Source organism: Nerophis ophidion, linkage group LG09 (genome assembly GCF_033978795.1).
Source record: "Nerophis ophidion isolate RoL-2023_Sa linkage group LG09, RoL_Noph_v1.0, whole genome shotgun sequence".
Lineage (NCBI taxonomy): Eukaryota > Metazoa > Chordata > Actinopteri > Syngnathiformes > Syngnathidae > Nerophis > Nerophis ophidion.
The window spans coordinates 42,376,113-42,400,010 of record NC_084619.1 but is presented as its reverse complement, the minus strand read 5'-3'; the positions used below and the strand labels follow the sequence as shown (position 1 = coordinate 42,400,010).

The window sequence follows — 23,898 nt, the reverse complement described above, 5'->3', positions numbered from 1 at the left end:
TTCTTGCGAGTTAAACATATTTGGCCAAAAAGCTGATTCGATTCTGAAGTGTTGCCTTGCGCACATGACAACGCCGAAGATGCATTCTGCGCATGCGTCCTGCAGTGGAAGGTGAGTGGACTTGATGTTTATAACACGAATGTATCATACTTATAACTTCTATGTATGCAAAATAATAACCTAACATTGTGAACCGCTACTATCACAAGCTGTTTTAGAGGCTGGGGCAACGAAAAGTAAAGCAGGGTTGTTTATTTGTAATTGAGTCGCTCCCAAAATAGTATTGAGCAGTACCGAGCTAACTTTAGCTTAGCCTCTTGAGCAAGCCCTGCCGATACTAAAATAAATCATATCACCTCAAAGTTTTTTTTTAACATTACCATGAACAACTCGTATTAACTGCTCACACTTTACAAACTTGTACAATTAGATTGAAGACACTATACTTCAGATAGCTATCCAAAGTGTGGCCCTGGAGCTGCTTGGGGCCCGCAGTTTGTTTTTATTGGCCGTTAGCAGAAAATACAATTTTGATTTGGAAAAAATAAAAAACTGTAAAAAATGTTGAAAAAAAAGTAAAAAGGGATAATGTTGCCAGAAAAAGATTAAATGTCTATATAAATTAAGTTTTTTTAAACATGTCAACTACCACACAAAGCTAAAATAATTATATATATGTTGAGATACATTAACATTTAAGTGTTTATGTATGTATAATGTACATATATATATATGTATATGTGTGTGTGTGTTTGTGTATATATATATATATATATATATATATATAAGTATATATATATATATATATATATATATATATATACACATATATATATATTAAGACTGACGTTTTAGTTTTTTAATCAGATTAATCACTAATTCTGTGCTTAATCATGATTATTCATAGGTTATTATTTGCTTGCATAATGAACCATTTCTTTTAAGAAATACCCTAATATTTGGATCCAAATGGAATTTTGTTATTAGAATATAATTGTATTAATGTTTTAGTGAACTGCAAGTCATTGATTTGCTCAAAACTTGGTGACAGTAAGTACAGTAAGAATTAAGTGCACAATTATGTGTGTCTTAAATGTAACTCTTTCCAGCTTGATTTAAAAAATAAACATATTTCTTTAACAGACGTATCTCCTGCTTGACGTAAAACATGATAAATTCAGTGTGCAGCTGTTGGTAACTACTGTGACAAAAAGAGAGGTGAGATATTTGTTTTTCTAATATGACTGGCAACATTTCAATTGTGCTTTATTAATGAAAGAGATCTCCGTTCAGTGAGATTATTGTTTTTATGATACATTGTGTAATTTATAATTAAATAAAATCACTGCACATTCACTTGTAGCTCATTAAAGCGTAATAGTTTGAGACCACATACCTGTCTTCTACCGAAGCGTGCAAACCATTTGTGTAATATCTTCATTAAATGATGACGTGTGATCGACCTCAGACCAACTGCACTCAGTGCTGAAACAAACACACTCACATAAATAGTGTGCTTATTGCAACCATAGACAGCAGAACTCTTCTATTATAACTTTTATACACTTACTTTAGTTACCTGCTGCACTGACAAGATGCCTGGTCAATGCATTTTGGCGACTGCGGCGTAACTGGTGTGTGACGTCACGATTTACCTTTTTCTTTTACTCTGTGCAGCCAACCTGGGTACATGAAAACTAAATAATCGGCTATGTTGGCCACTTACTTAATAAAATTACTGGACAAAGTGTGTCCATTGACAGCTCAATACGGAACGCAACATTTTGTACGGGACAATTAATTTTTCAAAGGATGTTTGGCAACCCAATTTAAGCAGCATTTATCCTAGTGGCGCCATCCTCATGTTAATGTTTTGCTTTAAGATGCTATTCTAAACTTGATGTGTGCCGATGATAAGAACTTTTGTCGCTGTAATATTAACTAATTACCTCAGTTTTATCTTAAATTCCATCAAGGATTATTTTGAAACGAAAGTGGACGCAGAGCACATCGCTCTATCATTGGTGTGTGGCATGATCACTGCCTGTGCATTGCAATGCGCGCTGCCTTCAGGCGCCGGTCAAAAAATAGTTTTAATAATCATTAATTTATGATAACACTATGAATTTATTTGATTAATCACATGTGTTAACATTGACAGTCCTAAAATATGCAAAGCTGGACAACTGATTAATATCTAAATAATAATATAAAAAAACATTTTTGTATTGTATTTTAACGTGTACATATTTTTTTTTTATTCTGTGTACACATATCAAATACATCATTACAACATTTTACTGTTATTATTGAGATGCTAGGGCAGCTCGGTGGGAGAGGGGTTAGTGCGTCTGCCTAACAATACGACGTGAAGTGAATTATATTTATATAGCGCTTTTTCTGTAGTGACTCAAAGCGCTTTGCATAGTGAAATCCAATATCTAATTTTTACATTTAAACCAATGAATCCAAAGGTCTTTTTTTAACGAAGCCACCTGTTGTAACTCTTGTCTTGCTGAAATAAGCAGGGGCGTCCATGATAACGTTGCTTGGATGACAACATATGTTGCTCCAAAACCTGTATGGACCTTTCAGCATTAATGGTGCCTTCACATATGTGTAAGTTACCCATGCCTTGGGCACCAATACACCCCCATAACATGACAGATGCTGGCTTTTGAACTTTGCGCCTATAAAAATCCGGATGGTTATTTTCCTCTTTGTTCTGGAGGACACCACGTCCTCTGTTTCCAAATATAATTTGAAATGTGGACTCGTCAGCCCACAGAACACCTTTCTACTTTGCATCAGTCCATCTTTGATGAGCTCGGGCCCAGCCAAGCCGGCGGCGTTTCAGGGTATTGTTGATAAATGGGTTTGGCTTTGCATAGTAGAGTTTTAACTTGGACTTACAGATGTAGCGACCAACTGTAGTTACTGACAGTGGTTTTATGAAGTGTTCCTGAGCCCATGTGGTGATATCCTTTACACACCGATGTCGGTTTTTGATGCAGTACCGCCTGAGGGATCAAAAGTCCGTAATATCATCGCTTACGTGCAGTGATTTCTTCAGATTCTCTGAACTTTTTGATGATTTTACAGACCGTAGATGGTAAAATCCCCTAAATTCCTTGCAATAGCTTGTTGAGAAATGTTGTTCTAAAACTGTTTGACAATTTGCTTACAAAGTGTTTGTGAATTACTTAGAATTTCATGGAAGCTGCTTTTATACCCAATCATGGCACCCAACTGTTCCCAATTAGCCTACACACCTGTGGGATGTTCCATATAAGTGTTTAATGAGCATTCCTCAACTTTATCAGTATTTATACCACCTTTCCCAACTTCTTTGTCACGTGTTGCTGGCATCAAATTCTAAAGTTGATGATTATTTGCAAAAAAAAAAAGTTGTATCAGTTCGAACATCAAATATGTTGTCTTTGTAGCATATTCAACTGAATAAGGGTTGAAAATGATTTGCAAATCATTGTATTCCGTTTATATTTACATATAACACAATTACCCAACTCATATGGAAACGGGGTTTGTAAATAAAAATCAGTTTTTTTATTTACACATGCTTCAGTCTGACTTGGGGTGTCTGTGAGAAACTTTTAAATAGTAATATTCTCTTTTCAGAAACGGTTTGAATAGTTGAACATGATGACTTCCTGGAGTGACCGTCTGCAGAACTGTGCTGAGTTCCCAACCAACATGGATGGACTTGCCCTCAAGAAGTATCGACGTGAAGCTCATCACAGGTATATGTCAATTAATGTAGCCCCTTTTAACCATCCGGCAACTTTCACTTCCTCGTAGCTTTAGTTTGAAAAAGTAAACTGTTCATGAGGTACATTTTATTTATACAAATCAGGCTAATGGTATAGAGCAGTGTTTTTTAATCATTGTTGGACCGCTATCGCCCCCTAGAGGGCCGCTAAAAACTGTCTGTTTCTCAGCTGTGGTCCGTACGAGCCACAGCGGTACTCAGTTGTAAGACACTATTCCACCATTTGTGGCAGTAATGACAATATTAAACAACAGAAGAAGTCCCCTGCTAAAGTCCAAAGAGGTCCCTAAGCACAAGTGGTGAAACTGTATTTTCATTTGTCCTTCAATCTTATTTACAGTTATTTTATGAAAAATGGAGATTATAATTTTTTTTTAAATAATTTAGTTATTATGTATTTATTTTAGCACTGTGTTTATATGTAGATGTATTTTGTCCCTTCTTTTGCAGTCTATTAGATTAGTACAGTGGAACCTCGATTCACTAACGCCTCTATTTGCGTTCTTTTCAGTCTACGAACGTTGAAATCGAGCCAAATATGTCTTGGTATGCGACCAATTTCTCTGTGTACGGTCATTTCATTCATTTTAAAATTGTTCTAATTATTTTGTTTGCCGCCGGATACTCTACAGTAAGTGGGCTGCCATTTTGATGACAACTATTCCTGTTGCCATTTTGAAAAAGCAGGCCCCAGACTTCACATCCTGTTTACGTTTTGCACGGTGTACTAGCCTACTTTGCCGAAGGAGTTAAATATCTGCTTTGGGTTGGATGCCCGCCCCTCCCCCCTTATTGCAAGTTTTAAGTTGTATGTTGTGATATGTATATGTGCAGTGCTATTCAGTTTGTTTTCCTCATCCCAGACTCCGATAGAATTTTTTTTCTACTCATCTTTCCTCACGTCAACATTTTTCCCCTCCTTCTCCGGGGCACCGTAAGTGGCGCCCCATCAGCATTCCTTTTCTGTTACCCTGTAAAATGTGTCTGCTCTTTAACAGGTTTGTGCTAAAAATTAAGTTCTGTTGTACTTGTGCAAGTACAATAAAGCTATTTCCTTTCTAAAAACGCATGGTTTAATACCATTTGAGAAGGTGTATCCTGTAAGTAGGTTAGATATAATTATTTAATATGATCACAATCAAGAGTACAATTGCTAATTCAGTGTTAATATATGAGTGGGCCCTGACTTCAAAAAGGTTAAGAACACCTGGTGAAGTGTGTATGGTGTAAATTAAACACTATATAAGGTCCATTTTTGAACACAAGTAATAAAAAAAGATAGAAAACGAAATGATTCATAAACAAAGTGATCTGCGTTTTACAGAAAAAGTAAAAAGCTTAGAAGCTTCACACACTGAACACATTCAAAGTCATCCTCTCAAGAAATTATGAACTCAGGAGGGTCAGGTTTTGCTCCATTTATACTTTAAATAACAATACATAGAGAATACATGTCAGTGTTTAACACCAACACATCTAACTGATTTAGCTTCAGCATTAGCATTCGCTTCACTCTGCTTTTGTCTACTTCAGGGATTGCAACCTTTACTATCAAAAGAGCCTTTTGGTACCCTTTTTCAAATACATAAAGTATAGTGTGGAGCCCAAAACATAACACTGTGTAACCTTTAAAAGTAGTTTTTAGTTTTCCAGGCAAATGAATCTGTCAGATTAAACTCTCTACGTTAGGGCTGCAGCTATTAGTTATTTTAATAATTGTGTCCTCTGCTATCACAAGTGTTTTTAGACACAATTTATTGGGGGGGACCAAGAAGGGGACAGTGTTTAACCAGATGGGCACAATAAAACTTAGCAACAAATCATATGCAAATATTTACAATTTATTTTACTTTGAATCAGATACACATGAAATTAACACATCCTCAGGGTAAAATAATGTGCTTTTTCCTATTCATGGACGCCCCACTAGACTGTATACAGTTGAGTCCACAATTGAATTTTTTGTGATGCTTTGTATAAAAACTTTTTATATTTCTTATTTTCTTGTTTTCAGTTTCTATAAGTAGGTGTCCAAACAAAAACAGTGGGCATTTGGTGTGCTAAAGTGTCTACATTCATAGCAAAGTGTAGATAGAGTTCATAATGACAGAAAAAAGGGATTGTTTGCAACTTTGGCGGTTACCTAGTGGGCGCTAACTTGCTAAAGTGTCGTAGCATTATATCCTGACCTCTTACAGTTTTGAGAGTATAAAATAAACCCACAACACACACACAAGCTTTGTTTGTTCTGAACTAATGACAATGATTTAGCAAAGTTTAGCTACTAACATTATCTATCATTGAATGTTTGTTCTATAATAACAACATCATGATTGTTAGTTGCTTCTCTTGGGACTCTTTTTGTGTATGTGCACATTCTCCCTATGTGTACGTCTGAATAAAACAGTCGTGACTAAACATCAGACTATTTCCTTGGGTCGACAAGCAATTTTTCTACAAACCCCAAAACCAGTGAAGTTCTCACGTTGTCCATCCATCCATCCATCATCTTCCGCTTATCCGAGGTCGGGTCGCGGGGGCAACAGCCTAAGCAGGGAAACCCAGACTTCCCTCTCCCCAGCCACTTCGTGTAGCTCTTCCGGGGGGATCCCGAGGCGTTCCCAGGCCAGCCGGGAGACATAGTCTTCCCAACGTGTCCTGGGTCTTCCCCGTGGCCTCCTACCGGTTGGACGTGCCCTAAACACCTCCCTAGGGAGGCGTTCGGGTGGCATCCTAACCAGATGCCCGAACCACCTCATCTGGCTCCTCTCGATGTGAAGGAGCAGCGGCTTTACTTTGAGTTCCTCCCGGATGGCAGAGCTTCTCACCCTATCTCTAAGGGAGAGCCCCGCCACACGGCGGAGGAAACTCATTTTGGCCGCTTGTACCCGTGATCTTATCCTTTCGGTCATGACCCAAAGCTCATGACCATAGGTGAGGATGGGAACGTAGATCGACCGGTAAATTGAGAGCTTTGCCTTCCGGCTCAGCTCCTTCTTTACCACAACGGATCGGTACAACGTCCGCATTACTGAAGACGCCGCACCGATCCGCCTGTCGATCTCACGATCCACTCTTCCCTCACTCGTGAACAAGACTCCTAGGTACTTGAACTCCTCCACTTGGGCCAGGGTCTCCTCCCCAACCCGGAGATGGCATTCCACCCTTTTCCGGGCGAGAACCATGGACTCGGACTTGGAGGTGCTGATTCTCATTCCGGTCGCTTCACACTCGGCTGCGAACCGATCCAGCGAGAGCTGAAGATCCCGGTCAGATGAAGCCATCAGGACCACATCATCTGCAAAAAGCAGAGACCTAATCCTGCGGTCACCAAACCGGAACCCCTCAACGCCTTGACTGCGCCTAGAAATTCTGTCCATAAAAGTTATGAACAGAATCGGTGACAAAGGACAGCCTTGGCGGAGTCCAACCCTCACTGGAAATGTGTTCGACTTATTGCCGGCAATGCGGACCAAGCTCTGGCACTGATCGTACAGGGAACGGACCGCCACAATAAGACAGTCCGATACCCCATACTCTCTGAGCACCCCCCACAGGACTTCCCGAGGGACACGGTCGAATGCCTTCTCCAAGTCCACAAAGCACATGTAGACTGGTTGGGCAAACTCCCATGCACCCTCAAGAACCATGCGGAGAGTATAGAGCTGGTCCACCGTTCCACGACCAGGACGAAAACCACACTGTTCCTCCTGAATCCGAGGTTCGACTATCCGGCGTACCCTCCTCTCCAGTACACCTGAATAAACCTTACCGGGAAGGCTGAGGAGTGTGATCCCACGATAGTTGGAACACACCCTCCGGTCCCCCTTCTTAAAGAGAGGAACCACCACCCCGGTCTGCCAATCCAGAGGTACCGCCCCCGATGTCCACGCGATGCTGCAAAGTCTTGTCAACCAAGACAGCCCCACAGCATCCAGAGCCTTAAGGAACTCCGGGCGGATCTCGTCCACCCCTGGGGCCTTGCCACCGAGGAGCTTTTTAACTACCTCAGCGACCTCAGCCCCAGAAATAGGAGAGTCCACCACAGATTCCCCAGGCACTGCTTCCTCATAGGAAGACGTGTTGGTGGGATTGAGGAGGTCTTCGAAGTATTCCTTCCACCTATCCACAACATCCGCAGTTGAGGTCAGCAGAACACCATCCGCACCATACACGGTGTTGATAGTGCACTGCTTCCTCTTCCTGAGGCGGCGGGCGGTGGTCCAGAATCGCTTCGAAGCCGTCCGGAAGTCGTTTTCCATGGCTTCCCTGAACTCCTCCCATGTCCGAGTTTTTGCCTCCGCGACCGCTGAAGCTTCACACCGCTTGGCCTGTCGGTACCTGTCCACTGCCTGCGGAGTCCTATGAGCCAAAAGGACCCGATAGGACTCCTTCTTCAGCTTGACGGCATCCCTCACCGCTGGTGTCCACCAAGGGGTTTTAAGATTGCCGCCCCGACAGGCACCAACTACCTTGCGGCCACAGCTCCGATCTGCCGCCTCGACAATAGAGGTGCGGAACATGGTCCACTCGGACTCAATGTCCAGCACCTCCCTCGTGACATGTTCAAAGTTCTTCCGGAGGTGGGAATTGAAACTTTGACAGGAGACTCTGCCAGACGTTCCCAGCAGACCCTCACAATGCGTTTGGGCCTCCCAGGTCTGTCCGGCATCCTCCCCCACCATCGCAATCAACTCACCACCAGGTGGTGATCGGTAGAAAGCTCCGCCCCTCTCTTCACCCGAGTGTCCAAAACATAAGGCCGCAAATCCGATGACACAACTACAAAGTCGATCATGGAACTGCGGCTTAGGGTGTCCTGGTGCCAAGTGCACATATGGACACCCTTATGTTTGAACATGGTGTTTGTTATGGACAAACTGTGACGAGCACAAAAGTCCAATAACAAAACACCACTCGGGTTCAGATCCGGGCGGCCATTCTTCCCAATCACGCCTCTCCAGGTTTCACTGTCGTTGCCAACGTGAGCGTTGAAGTCTCCCAGTAGGACAAGGGAATCACCCGGGGGAGCACTTTCCAGTACTCCCTCGAGTGTTCCCAAGAAGGGTGGGTACTCTGAACTGCTGTTTGGTGCATAAGCACAAACAACAGTCAGGACCCGTCCCCCCACCCGAAGGCGGAGGGAGGCTACCCTTTCGTCCACCGGGTTGAACTCCAACGTACAGGGGGAAACAAGAATTGCCACCCCAGCCTGTCGCCTCTCACTGCCGGCAACGCCAGAGTGGAAGTGGGTCCAATCCCTCTCGAGAGAAGTGGTTCCAGAGCCCTTGCTGTGCGTCGAAGTGAGTCCGACTATATCCAGCCGGAATTTCTCGACTTCGCGCACTAGCTCAGGCTCTTTCCCCCCCAGTGACGTGACGTTCCACGTCCCAAGAGCTAGCTTCTGTAGCCGAGGATCGGACCGCCAAGTGCCCTGCCTTCGGCTGTCGCCCAGCTCACAATGCACCCGACCTCTATGGCCCCTGCTATGGGTGGTGAGCCCATTGGAGGGGTGACCCACGTTGCCTCTTCGGGCTGTGCCCGGGCGGGGCCCATGTTCTCACGTTGTGTAAATTGTAAATAAAAACAGAATACAATGATTTTCAAATATTTTTCAACCTCTATGTAAAGACAAGATATTTAATGTTCGAACTGATAAACTTTGGTATTTTTTGCATATATTAGCTCATTTGGAATTTGATGACTTCAACATATTTCAGAAAGCTGGCACAAGTGGCAAAAAGAAAAGTTGAAGAATGCTCATCAAACGCTTATTTGGAACATTCCACAGGTGAACAGGCTAATTGGGAACAGATGGGTACCATGATTGGGTATAAACGCAGCTTCCATGAAAGGCTCAGTCATTCACAAACAAGGATGGGGCAAGGGTCACCACTTTGTGAACAAATGCCTGAGCACATTGTTGAAGAACTAGCTATTGCAAGCAAGTTGGGGATTTCGCCATTTATGGTCCGTAATATCATCAAAAGGTTCAGAGAATCTGGAGAAATCACTGCACGTAACATTGAATGAATGGTTTATTTTGAGCCATGCAAACAAACAAAAGAATGACATAAGATAAAAAAGAAATATATACATATACATTATTTTTACACCTACATTGAAAACATTACATGTGACTAATCTTTTGTAGATGTCAAGATTGGCTCAAAAGGGAGTGGGAAGAAGTAAACTTATTTGGTCCCACCCCTATACATATATCAATCAATCAATCAATGTTTATTTATATAGCCCCAAATCACAAATGTCTCAAAGGACTGCACAAATCATTACGACTACAACATCCTCGGAAGAACCCACAAAAGGGCAAGGAAAACTCACACCCAGTGGCCAGGGAGAATTCACATCCAGTGGGACGCCAGTGACAATGCTGACTATGAGAAACCTTGGAGAGGACCTCAGATGTGGGCAACCCACCCCCCCACTCCCTCTATACAATATATATATACACAATATATAATACAATAATACATATAATATAATTCAATTCAGTGGTTGCTGCAGAGATGCTATGTATTATCTATATATAATACATTTAAATTCACACACACTTACATATATACATATGCACACACACATCCATACACAACACACACATATATGTACACACATTTATATAATCCATATATACATATATATATATATATGTATATATATATATATATATATATATATATACATACACGTACATATACACACATAATCACATACATACACACATGCATATACCCAAAATACACACACACCTACACACACACACACACACACACACACCTATATAAATACTATATATATAATAGTATATATAACATACACTTTTGTCTAAACGTTATTAACAGTTTTTGGTGCCTATGGGAACAAGCTTTCATTTTGACTGTGATATTAGTGGTTAATAGTGGATCTGTGGCTGTGGAGCTACTGCTCCTGATCAACAGGACCTGAGGACCACTATGTGTCCTATGCTGTGCATTAAAAGAGACGAGGGGAGCTCCCTGCCAGAGGAGTTATCCACGAACATAAGGTCCCCTATCGCCTGCCCTGTACTCCAGATAGTGTACTTATTATGTGTCCTATGCTGTGCATTAAAAGAGACGAGGGGAGCCCCCTGCCAGAGGAGTTATCCACGAACATAAGATCCCCCACTCGCCTGCCCTGTACTCCAGATAGTGTACCCAAATCCCTTTTCTTAGTTTCCATTGGCACCAATTTTTTAGTCAGAATTCATATTTGTTTTTACATTTACAGAATATTAGTATTACTCAAATTGCATATAGGATTGCACACACACTCACACACACACACACACACACACACACACACACACACACACAACACACACAATTCAATGTATTCCTCTTATTGATACTAATTCATATAGTTTAACTAGTTGGGTTATGTCATAGAAGTAATAATATTAATAATGATAATATCAACAATGTCCGAACAATAATAATAACGATAATGATAACAATAATAATAATAATATGAACAATAGCAATGACAACAAATGGTGACAATAATACATATAAACTAATGTAGATGATGATGATAATAACAATAATAATAATAATAATAATCATTATTAGCCAGTGATGGAGTTTAACACTTAGGCATCCATGTTCACATTCATATACATTGCCCGTTCCATTTTTTTTTAATCTTGTTTTGAACTGATGGACATTTGGACATTGCTTGAGCCCCACATCCAATCCGTTCCAAAGTTTCACTCCACACACAAACACACACAAACTTTTCCTCGTAGTTCTTACTGTTGGAATAGTAAAGATACTACACCCCCTTAGATTATGAACTCCTTCTCTGTGTTTGAAATGTTTTTGAATATTGGCAGGTAGAACCTTTTTGTTTGCTTTAAATAGTAATTGAGCTGTATTAAAATCAACTAGATCAGGCAGTTTTAATAATTTAGATTGTAAAAATAAAATATTTGTGTGGTCACAATATCCCACCTTGTGTAGAATTCTTATTGCACGTTTTTGGAGTGTAACCAGGGGACGTAGTGAAGTTTTGTAGTTGTTGCCCCAGATTTCTATGCAGTAATTTAGATATGGCAAGACCAATGAACAATATAATAAATGCAGAGCTGTGTAATTTAAGAAGAATTTGGATTTATTGATAACAGAGATGGTTTTGGAGATTTTGCTTTGTATATGTCTTATGTGTGGTTTCCAGCTTAATTTATTATCAATAGTGACTCCTAAGGATTTAATTTTTGACACCGTTTCTAGAATCACGCCATTTATATTTATTGCTGGTCCTGGATTGGAATAGCCGAATAAGATAACTTTTGTTTTCTTTAAATTAAGGGATAATTTGTTTATATCTAACCATGTTTTTAATTTTGCAAGTTCGTTATTTAGGTTGGATACAAAATTTGTATAATTATCGTTAGAATAGAAAATATTAGTGTCCTCTGCGAATATGACTAATTTTAATACATTTGATACTGTAAATATATCATTGATATATAAGTTAAATAACTTGGGACCAAGAACTGATCCCTGTGGAACCCCACAAGCAATGTCCAAATGCCCAGATGTAAATTCGCCCATCCTCACAAACTGCTGTCTTTGTGTTAAATAGCTCCTTATCCAAGTCAAAGCTACTCCCCTTATTCCATATCTGTATAATTTTTTCAGTAATATTTGATGATTAATGGTGTCAAATGCTTTACTCAGATCCATGTAAATTCCAGCTGCATACATTGAATGCCTGTGTGACCTTTGATGTCTCAGGCAGTACTGCGTCAAAAAGCGACATCACTGTGTAAAGCAGGGGCCACCAAAGCGGTACCAGATGAGTCGGCCGCTGGCCTGTTCTAAAAATAGCTCAAATAGCAGCACTTACCAGTGAGCTGCCTCTATTTTTTAAATTGTTTTTATTTACTAGCAAGCTGGTCTCGCTTTGCTCGACATTTTTAATTCTAAGAGAGACAAAACTCAAATACAATTTGAAAATCCAAGATAATATTTTAAAGACTTGATCTTCACTTGTTTAAATAAATTCATTTATTTTTTTACTTTGCTTCTTATAACTTTCAGAAAGACAATTTTAGAGAAAAAAATACAACCTTAAAAATGATTTTACGATTTTTAAACACATATACCTTTTTACCTTTTAAATTCCTTCCTCTTCTTTCCTGACAATTTAAATCAATGTTCAAGTAAATTTATTTTTTTTATTGTAAAGAATAATAAATACATTTTAATTTAATTCTTCATTTTAGCTTCTGTTTTTTTGACGAAGAAAATTTGTGAAATATTTCTTCAAACTTATCATGATTAAAATTCAAAAAGAATATTCTGGCAAATCTAGAAAATCTGTACAATCAAATTTAAATCTTATTTCAAAGTCTTTTGAATTCATTTAAAAAACATTTTGTTCTGGAAAATCTACAAGAAATAATGATTTGTCTTTGTTAGAAATATAGCTTGGTCCAATTTGTTATATATTCTAACAAAGTGCAGATTGGATTTTAACCTATTTAAAACATGTCATCAAAATTTTAAAAATAATCTTAATCAGGAAAAATGACTATTGATGTTCCATAAGTACTTTTTTTAAAAAAATTTCAAAAAGATTTGAATTAGCTAGTTTTTCTCTTCTCTTTTTCGGTTGAATTTTGAATTTTAAGGAGTCGAAATTGAAGATAAACTATGTTTCAAAATTTAATTTTAAATTTTTTCATGTTTTCTATTCTTTTAAACCGTTCAATGAAGTGTTTTTTTCATAATTTATTCTCTACAAAAAACTTTCCGTAGAAGGAAAAAAAATGTACAACGGACAGTCAGAAATACCTTTTTTTTTTTTTTTAATCTGTTTCTATATATATTTATTGTGAAAAATCATTAAGATGATCAGTGTTCCCACAAAAGTAAATATCATTCATTATTAATAATAACATAGAGTTAAAGGTAAATTGAGAAAATTGGCTATTTCTGGCAATTTATTTAAGTGTGTATCAAACTGGTAGCCCTCTGCATTAATTAGTACCCAAGAAGTAGCTGTTGGTTTCAAAAAGGTTGGTGACCCCTGGTGTAAAAGATCTCACCACTGGGCTCAAGAACACTTCAGAAAACCTATGGTTTGTCACTACATCCGTAAGTGCAAGTTAAAATTCAACTATGCAGAGCAAAAGTGATGTATCAACAACACCCAGAAACACCGCCACCTTCACTGGGCCCGAGCTCATTTAATTAACACTGGACTTTTGTAAAAGTGTAAAATTGTTCTGTGGTCTTAGGAGTCCACATTTGAAATTGTTTTTGAAAACTGTGGATGTCGTGTCCTCCTGAGCAAAGAGAAAAATAACAATCCAGATTGTTCTAGGCGCAAAGTTGAAAAGCCAGCATCTGTGATGGTATGGGGGTGTATTAGTGCACAAGGCATGGGTAACTTACACATCTGTGAAGGCACCATTAATGCTGAAAGGTACATACAGGTTTTGGAGCAACACATGTTGCCATCCAAACAACGTTATCATGAACGCTCCTGCTTATTTCAACAAGACAATGCCGAGCCACTGTGTTACAACAGCGTGGCTTCATAGTAAAAGAGTGTGAGTACTATACTGGCCTGTCTGTAGTCCAGACCTGTCTCCCTTTGAAAATGTGTGGCACATTATGAAGTGTAAAATACGACAACGGAGACCCCGGACTGTTGAACAACTTAAGTTGTACATCAAGCAAGAATGGGAAAAAATTCCACCTGTAAAGTTTCAAAAATTGTCTCTAAAGTTCCCAAATGTTTACTGAGTGTTGTGAAAAGGAAAGGCCATGTAACACAGTGATACAAATGCCCCCGTGCCAACTTGTTTGTAATGTGTTGCTGCCATTAAATACTAAGCCAATGATTATTTGCAAAAACAAATGTTTCTCAGTTCGAACATTAAATATCTTGTCTTTGCAGTCTATTCAATTGGATCTAAGTTGAAAAGGATTTGCACATTTTTATTTACGAATTACACAACGTGCCAACCTCACTGGTTTTGGGTTTTGAAATATAATTAGTAATTGTGAAAAAGATAGATGTTAATGATTAAATGGTAACATAAGCTTGCTGATAGTGTAATTATACACTATTTTTGGTTTGAAAACTGTAACAATGGCGGTTGCCTTTGCTGTGTTTAATTGGAGTGGCTGGGCATTGACGGAATTGTAGGGGCCGGTTGGCATTGACTTGCTGGCTGGCTTGGGTGCTGGCATGTGAGTGGGATGCGTTGGCGTTTTTCCCCTTTGGGAGGCGTCGTTCCCAGGTCCGTAATTGTGTGAACTCATTGCTGCCTGGACAGCTAGGATGTGGTGTTCGCGGGACTCTCCAGTCATACTTGCCAACCTTGAGACCTCCGATTTCGGGAGGTGGGGGGTGGGGTGGGGTGGGGGGTCGTGGTTAAGAGGGGAGGAGTATATTTACAGCTAGAATTCATGAAGTCAATTATTTCATATATATATATATATATATATACCAGTGTTGTTTTCGTCAACGATCACGATGACGAAATCATTTCGTTGACGCCACTTTTTTGCATGACGATAACGAGACCGTGACGAGATAAACATGTCTCTCTGATGAGGAAAACATGACTAGACGTGTGTGAGTTTTCGTTGACGAGACGAGAACGGACGAAAATGTTAGTGGGTAATCTGTCAGACGTTTAAAATGCATGACATTTCTGTTTATTGTGTGTGTCAATTAAAACCTAAAAAGTATCTGCTGCTGCCTACAGCAGGCTGCTGCATTCTATCCTTGTTTGTCACGCCCACCAACTGGTGTGCAGCACACAACGTGCTCAACACGTCACACTGTTGTTATTCATCAGGCAATGGAACGTGATGGCGGCGGCAGTTTCAACACAGGGGTTCGGTGGTTGCAGACGTAGAGACGACATATGGGTGTATTTTAAATATAACCCAGCATATAACAGAGTGTATTGTGAAGGAAGACGGTGACAAATGTGGCCACAAAATATGCGGAAAAAATACGACCAACCTTAAGCGGCACCTTAAGGCTCGCCACAAGGATATTTTTTCGAAGATAAGTTACAAATGTTGTTAACATAATCAATAAATGTCATAGTAAGCATATGTTGAGCATATGTGTTCCTCATCCATCACTCATATTTTGGGCATGTTTAGGTTCATTGTACTTTAACAAATTCTGGTGGAAACAATTGCTGAAGTAGAATGTTTTTGTTTTTTGGCGTAATGAACTTTGATTCCCCTGTTACCACTTTATCTGTGTGTAACACACAATCCTTGGATCAGAAATTTGCTGTTGGGTGGAAACCTCATATGTCTAAAACCATTTCTTTATTGTTATTATTTGTGAAAATAGCAGATCTGCAAGCTTACAATGGGTTGAACTTATAGATCTGCTGTGTGACACTACCCAACAGCAATCTCCAATACTTACTGACCTAAATTAATTTGTTAAAAGACTATACTTATATTATACTTTTTATTCTTTTTTTTTTGGGACTAAAACTAGACTAAAACCTTTTTGACTTTTCATCGACTAAAACAAGACTAAAACCCTTTTGAGTTTTCGTCGACTAAAACTGGACTAAAACTCACATAAAAGTGACTAAAATGTGACTAAATCTAATAAACATTTTAGTCCAAAAGACTAAGACTAAGAGTAAATGTAAGATGGTTGTCAAAAACAACATTGATATATATAGTGAAGATAATAAGTATTTGAACACGCTACTATTTTGTAAGTTCTCCCACTTAGAAATCATGAAGGGGTCTGAAATTTCCACGTTAGGTGCATGTCCACTGTACGATAGATAACCTAAAATGAAAAATCCAGAAATCGCACTCTATGATTTTTTAACAATTAATTCAGCTGAAAATAAGTATTTGAACACCCAACATTAATATTTGGTAGAGTAGCCTTTGTTTGCAATTACAGAGGTCAAGCGTTTCCTGTAGTTCTTCACCAAGTTTGCACAGACTGCAGGAGGGATTTTGGCCAACTCCACACAGATCTTCTCTAGATCAGGTAGCTTTCTGGGCTGCCGCTGAGTAACACAGACTTTCAGCTCAATTCAAAGATTTTCAATTGGATTTAGGTCTGGAGACTCCAGAACCTTGATATGGTTCTTACGAAGCCACTTCTTGGTTTTCCTGGCTGTGTGCTTTTGGTCATTGTCATGTTGGAAGATCCAGCCATGACTCATCTTCACTGATCTGACTGAGGGAAGGAGGTTGTTGGCCAAAATCTCACAATACATGGCTGCAGTGATGTTTTGGGGCTGTCATTCTCTCTTTAATATAGTACAGTTGTCTTGTCCCATGAGCAGAAAAACACCCCCAAAGCATGATGCTACCACCCCCATGCTTCACAGTAGGGATGGTGTTCTTGGGATGGTACGCATCATTATTCTTCCTCTAAACACGCATAGTGAAATTATGACCAAAAAGGTCAATTTTGGTCTCATCTGTCCACAAAACTTTTGCCCATGACTCCTCTGGATCACCCAAGTGGTCATTGGCAAACTTAAGACGGGCCTTAACATGTGCTGCCTTAAGCAGGGGAACCTTCCGTGCCATGCATGATTTTAAACCATGACGTCTTAGTGTATTACCAACAGTGACCATGGAAACAGTGGTCCCAGCTCTTTTCAGGTCTTTGACCAAGTCCTGCCGTGTAGTCCTGGGCTGATTCCTCACATTTCTTAGTATCACTGAGACCCCTCGAGGTGATATCTTGCATGGGGCTCCACTCCGATTGAGATTGACCGTCATGTTTAGCTTCTTCCATTTTCTAATGATTGCTCCAACAGTGAACCTTTTTTCACCAAGCTGCTTGGCAATTTTTCCGTAGCCCTTTCCATCCTTGTGGAGTTGTACAATTTTGTCTCTGGTGTCTTTGGACAGCTCTTTGCTCTTAGCCATGCTGAATGTTTGGGTCTTACTGATTGTATAGGGTGGACAGGTGTCTTTATGCAGCTAACGACCTCACACAGGTGCATCTGATTCAGGATAATACAGCGGAGTGGAGGAGGACTTTTAAAGGCGGACTTTCAGGTTTTTGAGGGTCAGAATTACATCTGATAGACAGGTGTTCAAATACTTTTTTCAGCTGTATCACACAAATACATTTTTAAAAAATCATTGATTGTGATTTCTGGATCTCTCATACAGAGGACATGCACCTACTGTGAAAATTTTAGACCCCTCCATGATTTCTAAGTGGGAGAACTTGCAAAATAGCAGGGTGTTCAAACACTTATTTTCTTGACTGTATATATATATATATATATATATATATATATATATATATATATATATATATATATATATATATATATATATATATATATATATATATATATATATACATACATACATACAGTGGGGCAAAAAAGTATTTAGTCAGCCACCGATTGTGCAAGTTCATCCACTTAAAATGATGACAGAGCTCTGTAATTTTCACCATAGGTACACTTCAACTGTGAGAGACAGAATGTGAAAAAAAATCCAGGAATACACATTATAGGAATTTTAAATAATTTATTTGTAAATTACGGTGAAAAATAAGTATTTGGTCAATAACAAAAATTCAACTCAATAGTTTGTAATCTAACCTTTGTTGGCAATAACAGTGTCACGCCTGTAAGTTTATGTTTTGGTCAAGTTATGTTTAGTTTTTTGGACATTTAAGTTCTGTCTTGGCACTTCCTGGTTTGTTTTCGTCTCCATGCCAACTCATTAGTTTTCACCTGTCATGTCACGTCCCTGTTCTCAGCCTCACACCTGTTTTCACTAATCATCATAGCTACTAAAGTCACTCTTTTTCTTGTCTGCTTTCTGGGTTTTTCACACTCGCACGCACTCTACCCATGCTGCACCTCCTTCACGACCTCGATAATCTGCTTCATGCCTTGCTGTTCGTTTTGGTCCACGCCGAGTAAGTTTTGTTGTTTATGCCATAGATAGTATCTTTTGTTTATTTGTATATAGTCATGCCATTGTGCTGTTTTGTTATAAGTTTGGTATAGATTATTATCCGCCACAGAGCGCGTCCTTGGTTTGCCTTTTTGTAGTTTTGTTTGTTTATTAAATAAATATCATGTACTCACGTCCACGCCTCGCTCGTGCTGATTCTCATCTGCGTCAAAGAAACAATCCACGTCCAAGCCATGTTGTGACAGAAGATCCCAGCAGTCGTTTCTTCGGAGGAGATCTGCACAAAAAATCCTCTCTAGCCACGAGAAGCAGGAGCTGTTCCTCCGGCTCGTCGCGGACGCTCAGCCATGGGCGCACGAGGACAATGACGAAGTGGAATTGAGCGATGAGGGGCTTCCTCCCGGCGCGGTGGAAGCATGGAGCCAACTTCTGGCGAAAATGGCTGGTGCAAAGGACCGCTTCCGCCCCTACTCGCGGGCCACCTGGATGTCATCCCCAGCACCTGGCTCATCGCGCGGTGACGACACACCACCTGGGACGCGAGCGCCCCGACGGCAATCCGGAGCAGCGCACAAGCACGCGCAGAAGAAAGGCAGGACTTGCCCCTCATCGCTGACTGACAGGCTCGCCCTGTGCGACTTTTTCTCCCCTCCCAACACACAAAAAAAAATGTTTTCTTCAGATGATCAAGATAAATTCAAAGTTCATGCCACGCCCCCCAGGACTCAAACCCCGCCCAAGTCACAATATTTTTTTTTTTCAAATAATCAAACCAAGACAAATTAAAAAAAAAAGACAATATAGAGAATTTAAAGGGGAAGATTCTATTTTAAATTACAATTAGTAGAGGTATTTATAGCCTCAGTGCGTATTTTAGGGGAAACACACTCACTACCTTTCCATGGTTGGGAAAACAAAAGTATTTCGTTCTCCTCGTGAAAGATACTCCATACGTTGATTTGATCTTACAGGGGTTACGGAGTTCACTGTAGGGGTGCAACGGTGTCGGTAACCTAAATGTCGGTCCGCACCTTGCTTTTTGGGCCATAGATGTTTGCTTTTTTAGTGTGAAAAGAACAACTTTTGTCCTCTGGAAGTTCTTTACTTATATTCTTTCTTTATTTTGCTTGTGAAAGTATCACCGGTGTAGTGAATAATTTAAGACTTTTCTTTCAACTATTAGTCACTAAACAACACTTTCAAGTGGTAAATTGCCTCTTGTTCCTTAATTACTTGTATACATCAGTCGGGCTGCAACAATTAAGCATTTAGATCGATAAGAAAAAAGCTCTGATTTATATTATGTTGCTTCATAATTTGATGAGAGAAACAGATACATAAAAAAACTGTGATTAAAATATATTTTGATGTAAAAAAAAATAATGTCCTTTTGATTAATTTAAGGGGTACATATATTCTCCCAGTCTGGACCAGTTGTTCAGCAGTGAATAGTATTTGGAATGAAGTAGCTGGTTCTAAAAATGTTGTCTTTAAACTTCAATGTGGGATCTGAGCCGAGGATGTCGTGGCTTGTGCAGCCCTTTGAGACAGTTGTGATTAAGGGCTATATAAGTAAACTTGGATTGATCGATATGCTAGTACTGGCTGTAATTCTTTGTTTTTTCTTCTTCTGGGCTCCACTTAAAACTTTGTAAGGGTGGAAAGGCTCACTGGGGATTTGACATTACATCGTGGGGAGGGGTTCTTACTGCCCCTGGACGAGTATCATTGCATCGCTTGTTCATTGTGACTTTCACCACGCCAGCTAGTGTTGGGGAGGCTTTTAACATGAATTTTTGCTCACGTAACAAAACGTAACTGCCTGGAGACAGCTTGTATTCACTGAGATTTGTTAGCTGGGGCATTTTTAAGCCAAGGCATTGCTGTACAAAATATTATATATGTCTAACCATATTGCATCATGTATCACACAAGGAACCATCTTTTACTTTTCACTTGGAATTCAAAGCCATTCAGTTACCAATCTAAAAAAAAATGTCGCAAAGCAAGGTATCTAACATTATGCACGCATCAGGAAAAAGTAAAATTGGACCATCTCGTTTCTTACTTCAAATTAAATGTACTTAAAATGCTAAAATTGTCACAATAAGTACAAGTAATGAACCAATCATGTACAATATAAAATTTACTTTTAGGTTACAACCAGCTTGACACATCGTAATAGATGACGTTCTTGACATGTCACCCTCTGTTTCTGTTTATTGGCCGAGTACTAACAAATGTGGAAACTATGACCCTTCTTTGCCTGGAAGAACAGAAAATGGCGTTATTTCCTATAAACTGCATATAGAGTAATGTTAATACATGCCTATTTTTAACCTGATCATGTACATTTACTCTTGCTCATCCCGAAAGGAAACATTGTTTTGCCATTTCAGAGTTTTTGTCAACCGAAGTTTAGCAATGGAGAAGATCAAGTGTTTTGGTTTTGATATGGATTACACTCTAGCAGGTACGTTTAGCATGAGGCTGCATGTATGCTTTCTGTATATTGTACAACTTACCTCTTTGTGTGTTCCTTAAAGTGTATAAATCTCCTGAATATGAGTCACTTGGCTTCGACTTGACAGTGCAGCGTCTCGTGTCCATTGGATATCCACAGGAACTGCTCAACTTTGTCTACGACCCCTCCTTCCCTACTCGGTTAGTTCACTCACCTGGGTTGTTTTAATATTTCACATACATACTTAAGTGGGTTGGGAGTAGGTTTATATATATATATATATATATATATATATATATATATATATATTTTTTTTTTTTTTTTTTTCCATGACTGTAGATTGTCAATGAAGCCATCAAAACTTTGAATGAACACGAGTGGAGTGATGTACTTAACAAAAAAAGGTGAAATAACTGAAAATAAGTTTTGTATTCTACTTTCTTCAAAATAGCCACTCTTTGCTCTGAATACTTCTTTGCACACTCTTTACATTCTCTCGATGAGCTTCAAGAGGTAGTCACCTGAAATGGTTTTCAGTTCAGAGGTGTGCTTGAAGTTCGAACATTAAATATCTTGTCTTTACAGTGTATTCAATTGAATATAAGTTGAAAAGGATTTGCAAATCATTGTATTCTGTTTTTATTTACGATTTACACAATGTGCCAACTTCACTGGTTTTGTGGAATTAATATATGCGTGTGTGTGCGTGTGTGTATATATTATAGGGTGTGCATCTCTACCTGAAAGGGAACTGCACTTTTTTTTTAAATTGTCAATCGTTCACAATCATTATGAAAGACATGACGACAGATGTATTTTTTCACAGTAAATAAAAGTCTGCTTACAGCAGAGCTGTAGAATAGAGATCCTCTATTCCGCCCATAGAATCCAATAAATAAATGATAAATGGGTTGTACTTGTGTAGCGCTTTTCTACCTTCAAGGTACTCAAAGCGCTTTGACACTACTTCAACATTTACCCGTTCACACACACATTCACACACTGATGCAGGGAGCTGCCATGCAAGGCGCTAACCAGCATCAAGGGTGAAGTGTTTTGCTCAGGACACAACAGACGTGACTAGGTTGGTAATAGGTGGGGATTGAACCAGGGACCCTTGGGTTGCGCGCAGCCACTCTCCCAACGCGCCACGCTGTCCCAAATAGCCATCCAAAGACCCCGCCAACACCCTGGACGAGTTGCCATCTAATATATATGTGTATGTATGTATGACCCAGAGCGGGTCTTATATACGTATGTATGTATGTGTATATATATATATATATATAGTGTATATGTATGTATACATATGTATGGACATACAGTGTATATATATTTATATATATATATACATATATATGTATATACAAACAGTGTATATATATTTATATATATATATATACACACACCACACACAAACATACACACACTCCATCAGCTACACTAATAGTAGTCCTCAAATAATTCACATGAAGATACCAAAACAATCGTAATGCAAATTTGGGGTCTAAAACAATTACACATAAATGTCACATTAAACGAGTAAATACGGTACAGATACCAAAAGTCTTGTGAAGTTAATAAAAAGGAAAAAGGCACTTTTAATGAATACAATATTAGTTAATAGTATTGCAAGCAACAGTGTCGCAAGTAATACATTTCCTCAGTCACTCTGTTAACATTCACTTCTGTCTGTTCCTCAGAGGCCTGGTCTTTGACACAATGCATGGCAACTTGCTTAAAGTGGATGCGTATGGGAACATCCTAGTTTGTGTACACGGGTTCAACTTCTTAAGAGGGTGAGTTATTTCTTCTGTATTGCTTTTCTGTCTCATTGTTTTTACAACTCTTTGTTCAATCCTACTATGCATCATATTACCAAAACAAAACAATATTTACTACTGTAATCTATGTATGTACTTGATGTGGAAAATAAGTACTTGATCCCCTGCTGATTTTTTTCTTACCCTTACAACATTTGAACAATCCATCATATTTATGGTGGCTTTTAACAGAGAAACGATGTAAAAAATGCAAACATGAAATAAGGTTTGTAAATACATTTGTATTTGATGGGACAAAATAAGTATAGGATCCCTTATACAAAAGTTGAGTTGGTGTTATGGTGCGGTCGTCTGCAACCCAAGTTGGGAAGATAATATTCACAAAATGTGTGTGGAAATCTGCCGATTAAGGGAACCCCTCATGAAACAGTTCTGTAGAGATGAAGTAGTCTTGTGATTCCCCCCCCACACACACACACACACACACATATATATGTATATATATATATATATATATATATATATATATATATATATATATCTTTGTGATGCAATTACATCACGATATATGGGCTACAATGTGGTATACTGTATATATATATTTATTTATTTTTGCTTTTTTAAAATCAATTTATTTTTGGTTTCGGTTTTATGTTCTTGTTTTTTTTGGGGGGGGATTCTTGTTTTTGTCTTGTAACCACAATCTCTCCCTCTTCTTTTTTTTTTTCTTCTTAACTGTCCCTGTAGGACAGGGGTGACCCCACTTTTTCTGCCGGTGAGCTACTTTTCAATTGACCAAGTCGAGGAGATCTACCTCATTCATATTTATAATTTATATTTATTTACTTATGAAAGATACATTTTTGTTAACAAATTAATGGGGTTTAATGATAATACAAGAATGTTTAA

General features: G+C 39.0%; 1 protein-coding gene across 7 annotated transcripts in view; it reads left to right on the top strand.

The window, feature by feature from the left end:
- Positions 1 to 48: 48 nt before the first annotated feature.
- Positions 49 to 23,898, top strand: part of LOC133559336 (cytosolic purine 5'-nucleotidase-like) — a 104,301-nt gene continuing 80,451 nt past the window's right edge. For 4 of the 7 annotated variants that reach the window (XM_061911006.1, XM_061911007.1, XM_061911005.1 and 1 more), the window contains exons 1-5: positions 49 to 111; positions 3,640 to 3,761; positions 21,141 to 21,214; positions 21,288 to 21,405; positions 22,909 to 23,004. In XM_061911006.1, coding sequence (XP_061766990.1) covers positions 3,661 to 3,761; positions 21,141 to 21,214; positions 21,288 to 21,405; positions 22,909 to 23,004 — 389 coding nt within the window. In that variant the 5' untranslated portion in view covers positions 49 to 111; positions 3,640 to 3,660. Of the gene's footprint in view, positions 112 to 1,109; positions 1,219 to 3,639; positions 3,762 to 21,140; positions 21,215 to 21,287; positions 21,406 to 22,908; positions 23,005 to 23,898 lie in introns of those variants that run through there. The other 3 variants (XM_061911004.1, XM_061911008.1, XM_061911010.1) reach the window with 3 other exon arrangements.